The 13682-nt window shown below is 38.2% G+C and overlaps 1 protein-coding gene across 1 annotated transcript in view; it reads left to right on the top strand.

Moving 5' to 3' along the window:
• Positions 1-10901, top strand: part of CAPZA2 (capping actin protein of muscle Z-line subunit alpha 2) — a 35764-nt gene extending 24863 nt beyond the window's left edge. The window contains exons 8-10 of the mRNA XM_068932660.1: positions 3951-4022; positions 6909-6971; positions 7967-10901. Coding sequence (XP_068788761.1) covers positions 3951-4022; positions 6909-6971; positions 7967-8107 — 276 coding nt within the window. The 3' untranslated portion in view covers positions 8108-10901. The remainder of the gene's footprint in view (positions 1-3950; positions 4023-6908; positions 6972-7966) is intronic.
• The last annotated feature ends 2781 nt before the right edge of the window (positions 10902-13682 follow it).

The following is a 13682-nucleotide window of genomic DNA, read 5'->3' as shown; positions in this document are numbered from 1 at the left end:
AGAGGGTTGTGGTGAATGGCGCAGAGTCAAGTTGGAGGCCTGTGGCTAGTGGTGTCCCCCAGGGCTCAGTCCGGGGTCCAGTCTTGTTCAATATGTTCATCAATGACCTGGAGGAAGGGACAGAGTGCACCCTCAGCAAGTTTGCTGATGATACTAAACTGGGGGGAGAGGTTAACACACCAGAAGACTGTGCTGCCATGCAGAGGGACGTGGACAGGCTGGAGAGGTGGGCGGAGAGGAACCTCCTGAAGTTCAATGAAGGCAAGTGCAAGGTCCTGCACCTGGGGAGGAATAACCCCATGCACCAGGACAGCTGGGGGTTGACCTGCTGGAAAGCAGCTCTGCCGAGAAGGACCTGGGAGTGCTGGTGGACAACAAGTCAAGCATGAGGCAGCAACGTGCCCTTGTGGCCAGGAAGGCCAATGGTCTCCTGGGGTGCATTAGGCAGAGTGTTGCCAGCAGATGGAGGGAGGTGATCCTGCCTCTCTACTCAGCCCTGGTGAGGCCTCACCTGGAGTACTGTGTCCAGTTCTGGGCTCCCCAGTACAAGAGAGACATGGCACTCCTGGAGAGAGTCCAGCAGAGGACTACGAAGATGAAGAGGGGACTGGAGCATCTCTGCTATGAGGAAAGGCTGCGAGAGCTGGGCCTGTTCGGCCTGCACAAGAGAAGGCTCAGGGGGGATCTGATCAATGTGTACAAGTATCTGAAGGGAGGGTGTCAAGAGGATGGGGCCAGACTCTTCTCAGTGGTGCCCAGCGACAGGACGAGAGGCAACAGGCACAAACTGAAACACAGGCAGTTCCATCTGAACCTGAGGAAAAAACGTCTTTCCTGTGAGGGTGACTGAGCACTGCAAGAGGTTTCCCAGAGAGGTTGAGGAGTCTTCTGCGCTGGAGATATTCAAAACCTGCCTGGACACGATCCTGTGCAATGTGCTCTAGGTGACCCTGCTTGAGCAGGGAGGTTGGACTAGACGATCTCCAGAGGTCCCTTCCAACCTAAACGATTCTGTGATTCTGTGACTAGACTTCCTGGATCAGTTTCCTGGAATGTGTGCCCATTTTGCATGGGTTTATTAAAACAGTCCTGGGATCAGTCTGGCTTTCAGCATTGTATTCTTTCAGAAGAGTGTGTTACCTAGCAGACATAGAGTCAAGTCCCTTTTCCTGCTCTTTTTGTAGCCACATGGGTTTTGCGCTTCCTTCCTTACTGTTCAGTTGCTCTATTTCAAAAGGAAGATGTGGTGGACTGTTCCTCAAACGATAGCCTGAGGCTTAGGATGTTTTCTGGGGTGTGGTAACAGTGTTCAGATCAACACAAGCTGAGGGCCTGAATCTGATTTCCCATTCTGGGGCAAATTCTGTAGCCACTGGAATGATATTCAAAATACGAACAGCCCCTATTATGTTGTCAGATCAAGGTCTTACTAAGCATACTGAACAACTTTCAGGCTTCTCAAAAGGCTTTTAGAGAATTTAAGTAAACTATCACCTAAATCCATCTTGCAGTGAAACAGATAGATACTTTCTCCACAGCATGCACTTTTGATTAAATGTCTAGGAAATTTTAGATATCTACCTCATTCTGGGAAGCCTTAACCCGGTAGTCTAGAAAGTAGACTAAATAGGGGATTTGGTCAGATTTTAATTTGCATCTCAGTTTGGACACCACCTGATTTTGACCCTTATTACTATTTTACAAAGTTAAGCAGCACATCACTTGCATTCATTGAAAAGTCTGTTTTGGGGAGTGATGAAAAGTTTGACTTTGGTTTTATCTAGTATCTGAAGACCATGTTTGACCGAGAAATACTGAACTCGGCTTGATACTTTTACAAATTGTGTGCCACTTCCGCAATGTGTATAGAAACGCTTCTATACACACAAAAAAAAGTGGTTTAATATTTTTGAAGAGCAAAATCATCTTTTGGAATATGAACTTGCTGCTATGTTACTGAAATTTCAGAGTACTTTCATATCACTAACTTGCCTTCTCAGTAGATCCGAGAGAAGGCAAAATCAACTTTTCCGCAAACAATGCTTTTTAAGAGCTGCTAAATGGGGAATCTTTTTGATAATGGTAAGGCCATTGCTCTGTTTATAGTAAGACCTTTTCTGAATATTTTATTGAGGGAAAATTCCAGGATCACCTGCTGTCTTCAGTACTCTTAAGGCCATTTGCACAATCTCTTTTTTCCTAATCTGTTCATAAACTGTAATATAGGAGATTCTCAACTGTTTTCATCTCTTCCAATGTTTAATTTGCCTTGCATTATACATAAGGAAAAACAGTGCATCAGCAGAGTCTTCTGCTGAAAGTTAAGTCCCCATGATGCTTGACATGCTCAAACTGCGTGGAAAACAACCGATAGGTGTACTGGCTACAAATCTTATCTATTGGATAACTTTTGTTCTCGTTCTTCCTTAGTTAGCCTTTCCCAAGAGGTTCTGTTCGTAAACATCGTCCTTCTTGTAGTCTTCGGACCGCAAGAGCTTCAGGCTTAGCATTATAGAAGGATGTCAGTGTGAGGAGCAGGTATACAGAACAGTTACTTATCATATTTTCTTATAAGGAGTAACACATCCCAGAATTAATTTGACTTTTCATCCCTGTTAAAATTTTAGGCCTGAATATGTTCACTAAGAATAGGTAAGATGTTTGTGCTGATGTCTTTAGAGCACAGGCCAGGTTTGGGCTCTGTGCAGTGGGTTCTGATGGAGTTGGAGAGGGATTATATTTCACTGAGTCCTACTGTTTCCTTGCAAAGTCTCAAAATTTTGTACTGAGTAAGCACTTAACTCAGAGGAAACTCAGTTTGAAATTGACTGGCAGAAGTTTTACCCAGTAATGTTTGACTTAAAAAAGAAACCAGTTTTATGATTAGAATGATGCCGTTTGAAAAACAAGCATTTGGCAGTGGCAAAACAATGAAGCCGGATATAGGAAGACTTTCTTTCTGTTAGCTACAGCTAGCTGTCTTACTGCATGTGCCGTGTTTTCTCTATTGTGTTATGCATAAAACTGAGGGTTTCTTGCACTTTTCCTGATGACGATAAGTATGAAATAGTATTGCGTACTATTGACCAGAATAAAATATTATTTTTGCTCAGTAGGGTAAGACACGTTGACTGGTGTGCTGACTTTATCAAAAGTATAAAACATTCTTTTTATCTTGAACATACTAGACCCTCATTTAAACACATCCGTTTAAATGTCAATGAGCTGTGCAACTCTTCTGTATCAGTTACTGTGAATTATTATTTATAATTCTTGTTTATATGCTTTCGGCGGTGGGGGGGGGGGGTTCATTACTCTAATAGTTACGTTTGAAAACATTGGCAGTTTCTAATCATTCAGTCTTTCCCAACTGACTTCAAAAGTACTAAAGCTAGCTTGGGTGGAGTTTTACCAGTCTCCTCCTGCAGTGAGGAAGCTGTGCTGTTTGCATAACATTTCAAGAGTTTGAGTTGTGTTCTGCTTTTATATCCAACCTTGGCAAACTTTTTCTAGGCAAAGCTCTTCTGCACAAATACTGGCTTTTGATATGTGCCATATCTAATAGAAGGTAATATGAAAACAGAAAGATCTAGAAATGGAAACCTGATGTTGCACTAGTAAACAGTTTGGGTGAGGCAAAAAACAGAACTTCACAGCATCCTGAGGCCTGTCCAAAGCTATTCTCTTGTTAAATTTATCTTTACTATTTCAAGAATTTTTAGTTAGGTCACATTAGAAGTAGCACATATGCTACTATATGTTAATCACAAACTGAACTGCTTTGTATGAAATACTACTTAAGGCACATCAATATGAAAATGTATCCACAGTAGCTTCTTCACTATCCCCCTTCAAAAATATTTAAATATTACAATGTTTTTCATTTTCCTATATATGTTGTTATTTTGTAAAACTTAACATGTTTTTTCTGTTTATTTAATTTTGTATAGGTTCACTATTATGAAGATGGTAATGTTCAGCTAGTGAGCCATAAAGACATACAGGATTCTCTAACGGTGTCTGTAAGTGAACTTTAGAAACTTTAGTGTGTACATTGAAATGACTTTAATCTCAAAAGAGAAGCAAGACTTAAAAAAAAAAAACAAAACAAAAACTTAGAAATTTTGGAGCAAGCTTGCTCTTCATGAGTAGGAATGAATGTTCTAATTTATTAATAATTTTATATGTAATATTTACTGCTCTTGCCTAGCATGTAGTTACTGAAGGAAAAAGTCAGATGTCCAAAGCAATTGAAAATTAATTTAATGTATGCTTGCACATGGCTTATATAAGCTAAACTAACTTGGATTGTAAAGTTTTAATTAGCTTGCTTTCTACACTTCTGTTGTATTTAAACTTTAGTCTGCAAAGTGACTTATAGGATTAAATTTTGAATATGAGTAGTTTGAGTTATAATAACCCATTTAAGTAGTACAATCTCTAGGAGATAGCCTTTAGCACCCCTCTGGGAGAAGGCCAGTATGCTAAAAATAGTAAACAAATGCTGCCAGTTGAGAAGCAATAGCAAATATTCTCCCTTCCTTTCCTCTCTATCTGTAACTGGTGCTGTCAGCCTCTTGCTTTTATCAGTACAAAGAGCCCTTTCAGGGATGCTTCAGCTTGAGAAGCATAACACGCTGAATTTAAGGCTTTTTTTTTTTTTTTTTTAGTATCTTTCCAAAAGGGATATTATAGTTATGAGATAGATAGTAGAAACAAAATTTATTTGGAAATAGTAACAGATGTGTCCTTTAAGAGTAGATAATGTTACAATATGGACGGCTAATTATTACTTTTGAAGTAGTATTTCTTTTGCTTACTGGAGATGGTGTTTCGAAACAGTGATATTTCTTATTGGAAACATTACTTAAGCCAGTGAGGTTAACTTGGCAAAGGGAAATTTAAAAAAGCAAATTGTAGCAGTATTTTCGTGATTTTGACTAGTAATGGCCAATTTTGCTCAAAAGCCCCGTTCATAAGCAAAGAACATTGTTCACTAATATAAAGCAAGGCTTGTTGGTTTTTCAGTTGTCGTAGCAGCCTGAGGAGTCGGGGGGAATGTGGTGCTGAGGAAGAACACTTCTGGAGCTATAGATATAAAGTTACTTCTGACCCCTAAGCAAAGGGATGTGTTTAGTCTTTTCTTCAATTAACAGTTGCTTCAGAGGAAGAAGTTCTCTTTCCAGTACCTTTTGCTACATTTTGTGTTGGAGGTAACTTAATCCTTTTCTGCAATTTAATCAAGTGACAGAAGAACAATGATTAGAAAAACATCTTAAGTTTCCTATCTCCTGATGGAACAGAAGCATGTATGTTGCTGATTACCAATTTTTAGCCTTGGACTTAAGCTTCATAGAAGGAAAAGGCAGTACAGACTCTTATATCATACAAAAGGAATGGTAGATTAGAAGGAGCCCTGAAAACTCGATTTTTTTTTTTTTGTGTGACAGTTTTCTATCCACCATGGGCACAGCTGACAAACAACTGAAGAGTTCTCTGGTTGATGCAGCTATGAGAACTTACCCTGAAGATTATTTTCTTATCCGTAATTTCTCTCTTAAGCCAAATGGGAACTCTTACCCCAGAGTTTTTGCTCTCATTAGCAGAGCATTTGAAATCATTGCCTCAGTTTTCTGAAATGTCAGACCCTTTCATTTTGAAATCTACTTCCACTTGGTCTGCGCCTCCTCCTGCTGTCCAGGAGCACTCTCACATCTGCTAGGTGGTGCAGTTTGACAGAACCTTTAAATGAATTTAGGTTGAAGCTGCCATAGTCTTCCCGTAGTCATTTAATCCAGTCTCCTTTCTTGCATTTGCACTAGCATTTTGTCGCTGGTGGTGATTAAGCTTAAAACACTAATCTTGTAGGCACAACGGGTTATGTGGGACCAGAACAGTCCTAACGTGCAGCGGTTTCTGGGGAAGCACGCTTTTAGGAATGTCTCCAACATCCAGTTGGAAGTTTTGAAATTCATGACACCTCACTTGTTTCTTGACAACTCTTTCAAGCTAATTTGTGTCCACATTGACTGAGGGGGGGGTCTCTGAGTTTAAAAAAAATAAAAACAACAACAACAACAAACACTAGGCATACTTAAGGATGAGGCCTCAAGCCAAGACCCTGCTTATCAGTCATGATCAAATATTGAAATTGGGGTGTTCTGCATCCTCGTTTTTGCAAAACATACTTTTAGATGCTTTTAGAAGACCAGATATATAAAGTTGAGGTTTGCTGCCTCAACTGAGTTGCCCAATTCAAAACCTTTTGAGTTGAGTACATGGTCTTCTTTGTGTTTTTGTTTGTATGCTGCATACTCTTTGGTTGAGTGATGTGCTTGAAGTTTTCCAGAATTTGAAGTGAAGATTCAACATTGATAATGTTAGCTTCTATACTTTGCATGTTTTTAGAGATTTACATGTGTGATGTCATACTTCCAAACACTGTTCTGTTCTTATGCCTTTTAATCAAACCAGCCATAGTATTTTTAATGAAACCATTTGAAAGAGCTCCATGGTAATCTTTGTTTTTTGCAGTTGGACTGTTTTGGGGTTTTTTTTTTTTTTGTTTTGTTGGGTTTTTTGTATGTATCATTTGCACCATGAATAATTCTGTAAGCTTGCTGCATGTAAATAAACCAATACTGTTTTGTACTTACTAGATGTGCTTCCTCATAATTTTAGTTTGTACTCTGAACCAGCACAACGCTGAAGGGGAGGAACACCAAAGTATGTGGCATGTGCCTTTTGGAAGTATGTTTGGTTCAATTGGTTTTAGCCCTTAAATGGTCATATGTCCTCATGGAGTCTACTTGGCATCTTTCATAGTTATAGGGGAAAAACATAAGTCAGTTGGTGGTCTTCGAATCATGCTGTACATCAGGCCTAATTCAAATGCTTTCTTTTTCTAGAACGAAGCCCAGACAGCAAAGGAATTTATAAAAATCGTAGAGGCTGCAGAAAATGAGTATCAGGTTAGTTGGAAACAAGTATTATACCCTTACTCATATGTGAAAGAATGCTATATACTAAACCAAAGCTAGTAATCTGTAATTAGCAAGCTTGATCTTATTGCAATAGCAAATCTATCATTTTATTTGGGGGGGGGGGGGAGGAATCAAAACTTTTCACTCGGAAGACTGTAGTCACTTCAGCTTATGTTTCTGAAATCTTTATTCAGATAAATCTTTATTCAGATTCAGTTCTTTACAAATATAGATAGATTATATGTTGCTGGTTTTTGATAGCAGAAAGTGTATTACTGCAGTGCCTAGTGTGATCAAATATCAGTGTTTCTGATTTCTTTAATTCTTAGTGCATTCCTTAAGTGGAATTTTGACATAAATTCTGTTTGGAGGATACTGTAAAACAGTTCTGCTAAATATGACTGTAAACATCCGTTTCAATTACTCATTTTAAAACAGGAAAAGTATAACTGTTCTAGGTATCCTCTGTAGAAGAGGCTTTATGTTAATTTAGGCCATTAACATATGTTAAGTTTCAGACACAGTAAGTTTTTTGTTAAAGAACTTTTTTTTTAAACTGACAGAACAAGGTATTCTAAGTAAGCATCACATGCATTATATTTATATTTACGCTATGCTTTGGCCTGACTGCCATTCCCACAGAAAAAATGGTGGAAGACTTTGTTGTCTGGAATTAATGATGTATGAGCTAACTCCGCTGATCAGCACATATTCATGTTGCTCATTAACCACACCATCATTTGCTGAAACACCTGGTTTAAAGCCAGATTTATTGCATTTGTCTTACTGTAACTTTCTTCACTTGATTTCAACCTAGATCTAGAACAGCTTACCTCCATAAAAGATGGTGTTAATTTAGTATATCTTTAATAAACCTGTTTAAGAGGTATCAAACCACTCAATCACTTAACTTTTTATATAACATGCTGCTTCTGTTCTTCATGTGTCTTTTTGTTTTATATGACTTTACTTGTGTTTAACAGACTGCTATCAGTGAGAATTATCAGACTATGTCGGACACTACTTTCAAGGCCTTACGTCGACAATTGCCAGTTACCCGCACCAAGATTGACTGGAACAAGATCCTTAGCTATAAGATTGGAAAAGAGATGCAGAATGCTTAAAATGAACATTGCATGACTGGATCATTTTAGTGTCCTTGTATACAAATAAAAATGATTACAAAAAGTATTTGGAACTGTCAAATCACCCAGTCAGCATGGGCTTTTGCCACTGAAAATCACTGTAAGTAGTTTGGTTAGAGCACAAAGCTTAGCTAATTGACCTTTTGTTCTTTCTTTTCAGAGGGTTGAAACTTCAGTATAGCTGAATACCTTCCTTTAGAGTTTCTGTTTTACCTTTATTTTTTTTATAATGAAGAGACCATACCTTTAGTTTTCAATTACAAATTAAGAACAGTTTAAAAAATATTTTTGCATACAATAACCCTTTCTCTTGCTTTCATGTGAAATGGACAACTTCCAAAATTTGCTGGATCCCTTCAAGAGATCATTAAGTGTGCACTGCTAGGTCAAGCTCAACTTGGAGTTAGCCATAGGTGCTGTTGAAATCATCTTTCCTTTCATGGTATGTAAAACTGGGGAAAGCATTTTCTATATGGTTTAAACCTTTCAGAATACTTATTTAGCTAGCTCCGTGTTAACTAAACTTATTTAAAAAAAAAAAAAAAAGGGCCAAGGTCTAATGCTGTTTTAAGATTTTGAAATTAAATAAAAGTACTTATTTCAGAAATGCATTTAATGCTTTGTTCCTGACAATTACTTAAGTGAGCTCAGACTCCATCTGCCCTTGAGTTTTTTATCATAAAGCCACAAATGTATTATAACAAGGCATATTGTAATATATATAATCCTGTACTCTTACCATGTCTGTCAGTTTATTTTTTCTTGGATTGAAATGTACTAAAATTCAATGTGACATTAAAATGCGAATTTTCTATTTATTTGAGTATCAAATTGCTTCCTGATATAGCTTATTTTGTGGTGTTTATATATATTTTTGAAATGCTGCTTAAAGCAGCCACAAACTTTTGGCCTGTTGGCTATAATTGCATATTCTCAGTGTGTTTGGAGACTGTAGTATCATCATCCACTATTTCCATCTACATTTAAGAAACATCTACATATGTAAGTCTACTTAAAATTTGCAGCTTATATCTTCATATTGGCTGCAGGGAATGGAAGAAACTACAAGACCAAAAATAACAAATTTATCTGGATAATACTTTCCCTGTCTGATAGATCTGGTATTGAAAATGGACTTTGGGTTTTTAAGAGCACAGACAAAATCCTTCACAGATACCATATTTAATTGAATGAAAACATACTTAAAAAGATGCTACCTAAAAATATGATCATGATGGTAAATAAAACAGTTTGTATTGAGAAGGTAGGTATTTATGCAGACTCCTAGAACAGTAAAGCTCACACACAGGGTTTGCATGTCTTTGTTTACAGCATCAGCCAATTAATCACCTTTAATTGTAATTACATCACAGCAAGAGAAAAAATCTAGACTGGGTAAAAAATGTACACACAAAGCAGTATACTGTTTAAATTTTAATAGCAATAGCCCTGTATTCTATTCTTCAGTGCTTTTGTATAAAGGAGTATAGAATTAACAGAAGTTCTTTAAATTGCTGCTACTTTACAGTACTAAACTGTATAGTAGAAGAGTGGGCTTTGTTCTGCCACATTCTTCTTGAAGAGCTGCCCTCTTAATTGTCTTCCTAGATCAGCTATTGAACCATGTTATTTTTGTTGTTTGAAAGAAAGCTTCTAAAAGCTATGTGTAAGCTAATAACAGATTCTGAGTCACTGTCTAGTCAGTCTGTCTTTCTTCATTAAGATCTAAATACAAACTTTGTTACAGTGTTTTCTTCAACATATTTAAGAACAAGCTGAAGAGTAGGAGACAGCGAATTGGACGGTTATGAGAATTGTTGATGGGCAGCAATGGTGCAAATAACTATTCTAGTTACTAGGATATTGCATATGACCGGAATCAGCGCTGGCTAAAAGTCAGAATGCTATTTTTCTTACCTGAAACAAAAAGCTAATTTTAAATATATTCCTAATAAAAAGGTATTTTTACCATAAAGAGCTCTATTGTTGTTTCCCTCTCTGTTCATTTAATCCCTGGATAGTCTCACTCCTTATCTTCAAAGAATAGCATCCTGTAGGCTCAGTCCTGTCAGTGGGATGACATAATTTGTATTACTAATGGTTTTTCCTGTTGTGTTAATTTTTAGTCTGTGAGCCAGTTCTACACCTTGAGCATCAAATTAAGTTACAGCCCCAATTATGCAATTTACTTGTTAATCAAGTATTCTGTTATTTTTTTCTAAATAGCATATTATATCAAACTTGGGGGTAATGACTCCCCAGATCAAGTTGACCTGACTTTATCAACTGAGGCACATGGTAAACTTGGAGTTCTCGATTTCTCTCAAAATTTCTGGATGTCACTTGTACTTCTTTTATTTCTACCCATACCCCCTTCTAAGGTGGAGAACTTCAGAGCTTGTTTGGTAGACTTTAGGGTATTTTGTGTAGGTAAAGCACTTTCTCTAAGGAATTTTGCTGTGGCAAGTGTCTTAATGTGAATTAATATTTATTATATTCTATTTTAAAATATAAAGACAAACTTTGTATTGTGGAATGTTGATGTACTAGACATTATGACTTGTAATATGGACTTGTAAAATGCTCGCGTGTATGAAATGTATTGCATCTTATGCATCTCGGTGCCCCTTTTTTACTCGGTAATTTTTAACTAATATACAAGTAAATAATCTCTGAACATCTGGAACAGGAGTTATGCTTCTGCTCTCAAGTTCTCCTGAGCAGCCCCTTTTTGTATGTCTGTATTAAAACTCATACTGGAGGTAGAATAAGATCTAATATTGTAATTTTGTTTACCTGACTGCTTCTGGCACTCTACACACTGTAAGCAATGCTTCCTGCTAGTTCAGTCAGGAACACTGAAACATAGTTCATTAGTAAGTGGCCATTCAACCCAAGGTTGAATGCACTGTATCAAACTGAACATCGTAATAGATGTCTTCTCTTTAGGGGAGCACTCCAGCTGGATCTACACCAGTGTTGTAGTTTGTGCAGTTTTGGAGTAAATCCCTCTCTCATCTCCACTTACTGTATATTGGTTTGGCTCACTGAGCAGCTTTTCATGCGCTTGAGTTCATTTCCTTTTGGAGAACTCTACACTGGAAACTGCTCTGGGTGTGCACCACATGTGCTCTAACTCGTAATGGCAACATGGTCCGTAGCGATGATTAGTCCTTCAGACAGCTTGAAAACCACATACCTATTGGGGTTGGCTGGAACACCGGACTAAATCTGGCCTTCAACAAATTTCAAGACTGCATATAGTGTAGGTATGGAGGTTGAACATCAACTGCTTTGTTCTATGGATTCACTCCTACTGTACTGAATTACTTGCTGATACAGACATAGCTTCTGCCACATTCATTTACTGGAAAGACTAAAACTGTTCTTCCTCTGGTGCAACTGTAAACTAGGTTTAGATTAAACTTAGACTTTGTTCATAAACATGCAAAAGTGTCAATTTTTGTGTGAGAGTGTCAGCTCTATAATGCATCTGAACTTTTCTGTGGAAAGAAAAAATTTGCTTCCAATTTAAAAAAAAAAAAAACCACACACACACACAAACATGCACACACATGCATGCATGTCACAATTTATTTCCATGGCTGAGGGAAAGCAACCGTGAAAGCCATCTCTGTGCTTTTTTTCCTCCCGTGAAAAAGAATGCTTAACGCTACGTAGATTTTTGTTATTAGTAGTAGTATTCACAGCTACTGTCACTGTCTTACCTATAATTGGAATTGTTCAGCACATTTTGATGTATGTGCTCATTGCAAGAGAGGATAGAAGCAATAGTATTTGCCTTAAAGGATATATTCTGTAAACATGTTTTTTATTTTTTTCCATGCATCTTACCTTGCAAATCAACAAGAAATATGCAGGTGCAGATTAGTTAAGGGGTTTTCTTTCCTCTTAGGTACAGAGGAGCATGCAGGACTCTTGCCTGAACAGCCCTAGTTTGGCATATCTTAAGAAAGAAGCATTTTAGACAACTTGCTGCTTATGGGATTGTAAATGTGCTTGCAAAAGTAGAACTTGGATTTGTTTCGTGCTGGGGGGGTATGTAACTCAAAATTTGAGTTACTCTTCAAGAATGTCTAAGTATGATAACGTAAAGGCTGAGCTATGGCTTTGGCACAACGCTATGAACAGCAAGAGAAGCAGTGCTCTGAGGAGAGAGGGGTGGTCAGAGGCACGTGTTCACAACCTCTCTTTGCAAGTGAAAGTTTCCTCTAAGGGATTATCGGCCACTGTGTAGTAGGCAACAGCCTGCTAAGGCAAAAGTTACCTCACGTGGTACATCTGGAACTGAGGCTACGTTGCTGTAACGTAGAGAAGAGAGTTAAAGTCCCTTCAGGCAGAGGGATTATATCTCCCTGGAGTAAATGCTCTTATTTAATTGGCTGAAGGAAGACTAGTCTATCTCTTCCTTTGCAAGTAAAGTAATGCACGTAACTACAAAATCACAGCTATGAGTTCTTAAGTGGAGAAATATCTAAATGTCATCTTCTTGGGATGTAATGAATTTTAAATGGTGGGGAGGTTGTTTTGTTCTTTTGGGAGGGTTGGTGGTTGGAAATTTTTAGGTTTTTTTGTTTTTGCAGGGGTGGTCACTGCCTTGAGCAGACTCTCTGCTTGATGTACTCTTTCTTGGGTAGTGGACTGTGGCACGTATTGTCGCAGCACTGTGCAATGTGTAGCAGAAGCCAGCTACCTAAAAGGAGGTACCTAATTCTAGATCTATTTCAATGCCTCCTGCACTATTGAGGTGCCAGAAGGGCCGGTCATGCAGCTAAGGGCCCAAATACAGTCCTTGGCATTCGGGATACCATCATCCTGCCTTTTCCTAGGTATGGCAATATATCTAGTTATAATACAAAATGAGTAGCCAGATAATAAAAGGTAAAAAAAGAATGTGATTTATTACTATTTTCCTAAAGGAGGAAGGGTGCCAAGTGTTTCCACTTAACTAAGTCTCCTATTGCAGCGTGGAAAGTGAGAGTCTGACACTGCAGCCCTGAGGAAATGGATCAGTTCACTTAAAAACAAGGTTATATTTGAAAAGTGCAGTTCTGATCGAGTCTGGTAGAGCAGTTGCAGTGGGATGTCTCTGGCGCACAGCACCTGGGAGCTAGGTCCTCTGCTCTCTGTACAGCAACCTTTCTGGGTAGGCCTGCTATTCTTGGACCTGTGCCTTGCAAATGGCAAGGGCAAGTATTGCTCAAGCAGTTCTTCCTATTTTTGCACAGCCTGTCTTAATCCAATCAAAATTTCCAAAGATACTGCCCCAAGTACTTTTGTGTACTTGTGCATTGCCCTGGAACCTGTTTCTCCTGTCAGTTGTCTAACAATGTGCATTAATAATTTCCATATAACTTGGAAACTGGGGAAGGAGGCTTGGAAAAGAAGTAAGCTAATTACAAAATAAACATTCAAAAGATAAGCAGACTTTTTAAAACATTTTTTAGCTTTGCTATGGCACTTCAGATTAATATCAGCATAAGCAACTGAAGTACAAATCTCCTGAGCTCCCAAGAGCCATTGCAAGTTTTAA

This window comes from Struthio camelus, chromosome 1 (genome assembly GCF_040807025.1).
Source record: "Struthio camelus isolate bStrCam1 chromosome 1, bStrCam1.hap1, whole genome shotgun sequence".
In the NCBI taxonomy this organism is placed as follows: domain Eukaryota; kingdom Metazoa; phylum Chordata; class Aves; order Struthioniformes; family Struthionidae; genus Struthio; species Struthio camelus.
This window is presented reverse-complemented; position numbering and strand designations above follow the sequence as displayed.